Source organism: Xiphophorus couchianus, chromosome 4 (assembly GCF_001444195.1).
Source record: "Xiphophorus couchianus chromosome 4, X_couchianus-1.0, whole genome shotgun sequence".
Classification (NCBI taxonomy): Eukaryota; Metazoa; Chordata; class Actinopteri; order Cyprinodontiformes; family Poeciliidae; genus Xiphophorus; species Xiphophorus couchianus.
Genome location: NC_040231.1, coordinates 14,539,302 through 14,547,102, shown reverse-complemented (window position 1 = coordinate 14,547,102; position 7,801 = coordinate 14,539,302). Strand labels below are relative to the sequence as shown.

General features: G+C 38.3%; 1 protein-coding gene across 2 annotated transcripts in view; it reads right to left on the bottom strand.

Annotated features, from left to right (window-relative positions):
• Nucleotides 1–1,122: 1,122 nt before the first annotated feature.
• The window catches only part of kiaa1549lb (KIAA1549-like b), a 65,323-nt gene continuing 58,644 nt past the window's right edge, over nucleotides 1,123–7,801 (bottom strand). For both annotated transcript variants that reach the window (XM_028015710.1, XM_028015712.1), the window contains exons 18-22: nucleotides 5,880–6,251; nucleotides 5,699–5,793; nucleotides 5,036–5,184; nucleotides 4,771–4,922; nucleotides 1,123–3,988 (exon numbers count right to left, since the gene is read on the bottom strand). In XM_028015710.1, the coding sequence (XP_027871511.1) occupies nucleotides 3,725–3,988; nucleotides 4,771–4,922; nucleotides 5,036–5,184; nucleotides 5,699–5,793; nucleotides 5,880–6,251 (1,032 nt within the window). In that variant the 3' untranslated portion in view covers nucleotides 1,123–3,724. The remainder of the gene's footprint in view (nucleotides 3,989–4,770; nucleotides 4,923–5,035; nucleotides 5,185–5,698; nucleotides 5,794–5,879; nucleotides 6,252–7,801) is intronic.

Here is a 7,801-nt window from a genome sequence, read left to right as displayed (position 1 = left end):
TTTTTGTGAAATCATACTCACGCATTAACTTGGTCAGCAATTCTTTCCCACACTGACTCTATTTTGTTTGTGGCAGCAACAATATTGCTATTCTTCTGAAATATGTTGATGTCCATATGCCATTATTCATTTTTCATTTTCCATTGGCGAGAAATATGGACTTTGAGACTTCTAATTTCCTCCCATTGCCATGGAGTTATCTGCCTTCCATTGGTGAAAGCTCTTTTTATACATCTCACTCAACCTGCTTGACTAAGGGCTGACTTGACTCAGAGTTGAAATAAAATAAGTAAGTACAGTTTCTGTTTGCAGCAGTTATGCATGAAATATATTTAGGACCCCTTAATGTAACACACCAACCTTGGTATTTATAACAACTTAGCTCAACCGCTTTTTCAAAGATTTTTTTTCCAGATGTCCTTGCTCCTCTTTCCAAACCACTTCCATTTAATTTATTGTTGACAATTTTTCTGGAAATCCACACACTCTGATATATCCAAAAGCTTTTTGCAGTAGCAATACAGAATGCAAATAACCTTTGAAGGAGGTTAATTAAAAAATATTAAATAAAAAATATGTATAAGCATGAGGACATAAAAATAACAAAAAATGTACAAATAGAGAAGTCTGAATGTCGGCCTTAAACATTGTGTTTCTTTTGTGTATTTGTTATTTTGTTTGTTGAAGAACTTTGTAATTTTTATCTTGTAAAGTGCTATATGAATAAAGTTTTACTGATGTCACCATCAGAATGTGTCAGCCAGAACTGGCATTATTAAAGTAATAATGATTAAAAGCATATAACCCTTTGTTATTTAAGGTGGTAATGGAGGCGGTGGTAGAAGTTCGCCCTGAAATTGGTGGGCCACCGGTTCAATTTCAGCTTCATCCACTTCTGTCTTTGGGCAAGACACTTCACACACCTTGGCGGATGGTTGTGATATGTCAGGCTTGCTTCTGTCAGTCTTGCTTCTGCTTATTTAACGACTTGAAGTATAAAAAAGTAACACTGTCCAGAAGGCTTTAAGCGCCTCAGTGCATCAATGGCTTTGAGTCCTTTACCAACGGCATTTTGGAAAATGTGACATGTGGAAACTAAAAAAAGGCATGAATCAACTGTTGTTTATTTGATAAAATCATTTATTTAATTTGAAATATTTAGGTTAACATTTCCCTCAATTCCCATCTTTTTTCCAGTGTTAGATTCATCCCTAAATAACACCAGTGAAAATAAAATCAAGCAACAGATGAAAAGAAAATGAGGGAATGCCACACGAGGACAAAAAGACATTGATTTTCCGATAGAGTTAGCTCACTTTTAACTTTATTGAATAAATTCTCACGTTTCATTCAATAAACACCCTCAGATACTTTTATTTAATACTGTAGTTATCCAGCATGAGAATGTAGAAAGGTGTTCACATAAAAATGGTTTTCAGTACTGTTTTTAAGACAAAGGTGCCTCGCCAAACAAGTAACGGCCGAGTTCTTGGTGAGTTTGAGAACAAGAGGCTTCATGTATCTACTTACACATGGAGTCATATGATAAATAAACAGTTACTTGAGTTGACAAAGGATTTGTTCAACAGTTAAAAGGCTAACTTCATCCAGGACTGATAAAAAAAAGCAGCCTGCTGTTCCATGAAAGAGAAATAGTCAAAGGCAACTTCACTCATACATATCTCTCTGGCGTCAAAGCTGACAACTTCCCAGCACTGATTATATAATAATCCACATTTTTAAGGTTATTAGAAATCATACAGTACAAGTTGGCAATCTCAGTGTTAATGCAAGTCACACAACCCCTGCTACAGGTCAATACTACATGCACTTCTCTGCAGAAAATCTAAGTTTTTTCTTTCTCAGAGCTGGAATATTTTCACACACATAAACAAACAAACCATGTTTGAATTGATTTTCCTATGTGCGCCTTACTTGACTGGATAGTTTATGCAGCTGATTTGGATCCCCTGTATTGTAATGCTCTGATCTTCAAGTCATAAAACGCAATTAGCTAGCTCCTTTTAAGGACTCCTAAAAAACCTTCCTCATTTGTGTCCCTGCTCAAAGTGCTATTACCTCTAAAAATGAAATCTTATTTCCAGTGCGAGAACTTGATTTTTACCAGAACATGAACTGCAGAGACATTACACCCGAGGAATATTGCACGCTGCCCAGCATTTCCATTAAATGCATCACTTTGTTTGTGATGAATTTAGAAATTATGAGTTTTGCATTTTGAAACGAATTACTGAAATAAATCAATTTTACAATGATTTTCTAACTTAAAGATCCGCTGGTATATCTTACACAAAATAATTTATTAGGTCAACATTTCACATGTGAAGAACTTATTTCATGTGTCCATCACCATTTTGAAGACATCTTCCTATATAAGGTATCTATAAATAATACATTGATGAATTCCAATATATTTCCACCAACAAGTAAAGGCAATGACAAGGTTCACTGTGTTGCAATGCATTATTTTAGACACAATGTAAAGACCCGATTTTACAATCCACTGGGCCTGAAGGTTTTGCTGCAGGTGTCTTAGTATCAGACATCTCAACAAAGTCTGACATGTTCATAGTTTATACCATTGCTAATTAGAGGTGTTTGACTGGCAAAAGAACATTTTACTTAAAATTAGCCATGGAGTCACAGACTTATGACTGGTGAGTAAAAATATCGACTACAAACAGCATAAAAAAGAATTGTACATTTTCATTACTTTGGCTGTTTGTAAACAAAATTGTTTGAGCAGCACCCAAAACTCATAAACCTGCCAGACTGTTGACCTTGTTGTGGACAGAAGCTCACTGGAGACTTTCCTGAAGTATTCAAACATTTAACTCTAATAAAGTATTGTATTGCAATCTGTATTCAGAGTATTCCCCAAGCCTGCATCCTTTGAAAAGACCTTAATTCACCAACAAATCCAATTTAGCAATCAAATATCTCAACTGCACCTTACATCATCATATGTAAACCCAAATAAATCCTGTTAGATTGATTTAAAATAAGATTTAAAGAAGAAGTTTTAAATTGTATTTTGTCCATTTGTTAATTTCCAGTTACTAAACCTTTAAAGCAGAACCATCAGATTATCAAGGAAGGCTGTAGTTTGTGTTGTTGATATGCTATTTTTCTCAGACATGTAAAGAAACTACAGAAAGCAAAATGAAAAATGAAAGTGTTTTTCGTTCTGAGATTAATGTTTAAAAGAGTATATCCTGATCTTGCCCATCTTGTTTAAGCTGATGCTTAATAACAGGCTTGGTTAGATACACAATGTCCTTAAACTGTACATGCTCATATACACTGTGAGTTATACTTACCCATCTGACAGGAAGAATTTGGTCCTCTCAGTACAGACGATTACATTAATGGATTTTCTCTTGTAAGTCCCACTAAGATCCTAATCTGGTCCAGAAAAAATATGTCTTTGACCTTTAGTTTTATCCTATTGATATATCTACATAGATATGTGCATAATTACCTGGGACATCATTGACAGAGAATGGAATTATTATTTTCTAAAATTAAACAAATCTTTAGAAGTTTCCTTAATTGACGAGCTGACATACACCAGTTGTGTGCAAAAAGAGGTGGATAATCAGCAATTAAAGATCAGTCTGTTGGCGAGTACAAATATTAAAAACGGAGCTGAAGTAGCATCACCTTTGTGTGCCCCTTTCGAAGACCCAAACACGTCTGTATGTTAAAACTCAAAAATGTCATTCTGTTTCTTTGCTAGCTTGGCCACCTCCTGTCTTATAGCCTGCACAAGTGCAGAGGTGGAGAGGCTGCTCAGAGGCATGCTGTCCATGTCCTTCAGCACCTGGGGAAGACTTTGCTCAGATACTGTGCGAGGGGCAGTGGGCGGCTGCTCCAGTGTCTGGCTATACTGCAGGGGTAGCCTGGTGGGACTCCCCTGTGGGTAACGAGGATTAGGAAAAGCTTCAGCATACCCAGGTAAGGGTACCTGAAAACAGAGTGCACAGGAAGGGAAAGAAAAACACAATCTTTATAGTAAAGCAGGAGCATATAAGTGTACAAATTAGTGCATGATTATGAATTGAAATCACTTTTACAGACCTAAATACGAAAAAGTATTTATAACAAGTCTAAAAACGTGATGCTCATGGACGATCATAGGGCACCAACATTGGTTTCTAGATGTGCAAAACTTAGAAACACAAAGATTCGCAGCTATAACTGCAACAAACAGAAGGTGTTAATTTATTGGGGACTGAACACGTATGGAGCTGCACAGTGGCGCAGTTCTTGCCTTGCAGCAAGAAGGTCCTGGGTTCAATTCCCGGCTCGGGGTCTTTTTGCACAGAGTTTGCATGTTCTCCCTGTGCATGCGTGGGTTCTCTCCGGGTACTCCGGCATCCTCCCACAGTCCAAAAACATGACTGTTAAGTTAATTGGTCTCTCTAAATTCTTCCTATGTGTAGGCGGGGGTGTGTGTGTGTATGTGTGTGCATGGTTGTTTGTCCTGTCTATCTCTGTGTTGCCCTGCGACAGATTGGCGACCTGTCCAGGGTGAACCACGCCTCTCGTCAGGAACGTTAGCTGGAAATAGGCACCAGCACCCCTCCTGACCCCACTAGGGACAAGGGTGTTAGAAAATGGATGGATGGATGAACACACCTACTCACTAAACTTATATGTATTCTCAACATTTGATATTATTGTTTTAGTAGGGTTTTTTTGAGTGAGCCTTGTTGGGCCACAAACAGGATAAATGAGGTTCCTTACAGAGTCTGTCCACTGCGGCTGGACATCCTCAGGTTCTGGTGGGTAGGACATCCAAGAGGGACTGTGGTAGGACGTAGGGGATGTGGGAACAAAATACTCTGAGTACCCTGGCTTTGCAGCAGGGATGGCGTAGACAGCAGTAATAGGGTTTCCTGTTTAAATACAAACAGTCAGTGATTGTTTTGTTTTTTTGTCAAAATGCTGCTATTACATAAAGACTCAGTGTAAGCATTTTAAATTCTGAATCACCTTCTCGTCTGCTTACCTGAGTAGTTTGGGACAGGCTGTTCTGCAGTGATAGATGGAAGTGCTGCTCGTGTGAATGGCCCATATGGGTTTTTCTCACGTTGACTCCGCATTTCAGTGACAGATGTTTCTGAGCTCCTTCCCTTAGGCCCCAAGTCCGAGGTGGAACTAAGTCAAGATATTAGAGGCATAAACAAAAAACTGCAGAAAGACACCACAAGATGGCACACACACTCCATGTAAAAAAATTAACACATCATTAGTATTCTTGCCATCTCTCTATACACAAGTTCATTATAAAAATTTATACAAGGCCTTAAATCACCCTCACCACAACAAATCTCCTTATACAGTCCCTGAATATGAATGTTAATGTGATTTTTAGAAAAGGAACATCCAAAAGGTTAGCAAACGAAAGATGGTCATTTGTCTCCACCAGTGTCTGTATTTGTGTTATCCGTTTTGCTAATCTTTCACGTCTTCCAATTCTTACCAAGTGCCTGTTTAAGGAAAGATTCTTGTGTTTTCCTTTACAAGGTGCCATACATTGGCTTTTGTGTATTTTGCTAAGCTTGTGCTCCAATTTTTAATCATCTGTCTTTTTATCTTTGTCATCCATGACATTTTCTGAAATTTTGAAAATGAACTTCTCTTTTTATTTATGGGTGTCTTCATTTTTTACCGTCTTAAGGAGGTTCTGTGAGGAGGTCCAGTGCGAGGTGGTAAAGGAGGCGGAGAACCCACGGTCATCTCAGGAAGCTGGGTGAAGCGAAAGGCCTTAAACGACAGTAAGAACTCTTTTGATTAAAGGACTTGTTTCTGGATTGGTCACTTGAAAAGATAAAATTGTTTTTCCAACTCACAGGTTTAGGCAGGCTGCACTGATAAATATCTGCTCCGTAAGATGGCACCCAGTGGAGTCCACCCCGCCCCGAGCTCATAGTGCCTGGAACGCTGCTGACCACGTCTGCGTATGGGAGAGGAGGCGCAGGGCTGTATTGGTCAGGAGGGGGCTGCTGGTGGTGGCCATGCCTTCCAGATGTGGACTGGCCCCCAGAAGCCAGGCTGAAGGCCTCCTCCAGCAGCAGGTGCATCTGCTGTCGCACTTCATCAATGGATGGCTGTGAGCTCAGAGTGGATGTCTCTGAGTGGCCTTTAAGGCCACGACCATACATGTACCTTCGCGGCCCCAGAAGATGATCAACATTTGTCTCCTCGATTAGCTCTGGCTCAGTCTGTGAAATGTATACACAACATCATATATTTTATATATTTAAAAGATTAGACTCAAGTGACTCTTCAAAACTATGAGAACTGAAAACAAAAAGAAAAGAGTTAAATGGGACAAAAAATCCAGAGAAAGATGGTATTATCACAACAAAGTTTCAATGTGGGCATAGTTTTCATCTCACAATTTTCAGTGTTTGTTTTGGGTAAAACCTTGAACATTTTCTAGAAAAAGGTCCAGTCTGGTTTCATCGGACCACATGACATTTTACTACAAGGTTTCAGATTTTTTTTTTTTTTTTTTGTCAGAACCGAAATGTTTTATTTACAGTAACCCTACTTCTTAGTCTGGGCACAATAAAGATAAAGGAGAGCGGTGTAAAATATTTCCAGTGCTTAGAAGAAATTCCTGTAGACCCTTAAGAATTGATGTTACCCTAACCTTCATTGTGCCGTGTTGGATTTACACCACAGAGGAGTTTTTGAAGCCTTCTCCTGAATGATACTTTATACAATGAGTTTATTTTATATTCCTTTGAAATTTCTTTGCTGTTATCAGGATTTGAACCTAAGTTCTGATTCAGGTGATTTATTATCACTGGTGACAAAGAGAAGACTGAATACTTTACATTTGTTTGTTTTGGGGGGTTTTGCAGGGGGTAGGAGGGTGTTGTTTCTCTAAAGGGTGCTTAAATTAAGTATTTTTAAAGACTGATTACCTGTGATGTTTTTTTTTTAGCAAAATTGTTTTTCATTTGTTGTGTACAGAGTAAATGCAACATTGTAAGTACAAAAAAGTCAAATTTTTATGGGGTGTGTACACTTTTGAGAGCAGTATTTATTGTCCTAATATTTTTTATCTTTTAACATACTTTTTTGTAACTATGTCCATCTATTCAGTAGTCCAGCACAGTAACAAATTTATATAATTTGAGGCTGCCCTACATCCTGTGCAAAAAGAGGGCAGCCACAGTAGAGCCAGCACAGAGTAACTCATAAATCAGCCCTCTTGAAAAAGAGAAGAGACTTAAATCTGCAGCCAGACCAGTCCCTTTGTATTCAACAAGGCCAGGACTCATGAAAAAACACAGTGCAAATCAACACATGGTCATAGAAGTATAAGAATTGTATTTTTTTTTCTCAGAGGACGAGTCATACTTTCTCTGCAATTCAACCCCCTTGTGATGGTGAGGTGAATGCTTGTCACTGGACCAATGTGAGATTTCTGATGCTGTTTTTGTGTAGGCCAAAAAGAGCCAAAGCACCACCAGTTTGCACAAATGCTCCATTTAACTATGCGTGTACTTTTCTAATGAAATAGAAATTTTAAAAAATTTTTTGAATTTCTTTGACGCTAAAAATATTCTGTCTTCAGGACCATAAAAGCATATTAGATGAATAGTAAAATAGCTATACATCACCCAGCAGTGTTTTATAAATCTTTACATTTAATTATAAATCACCCATTTCTCTGCTCCCAGTTTGCAGAACACGTCAAACCGCACTTGAGTAGAACAGGTCTAATGTATAGCTCTGTTCGTACACCAGGTCTCACAGT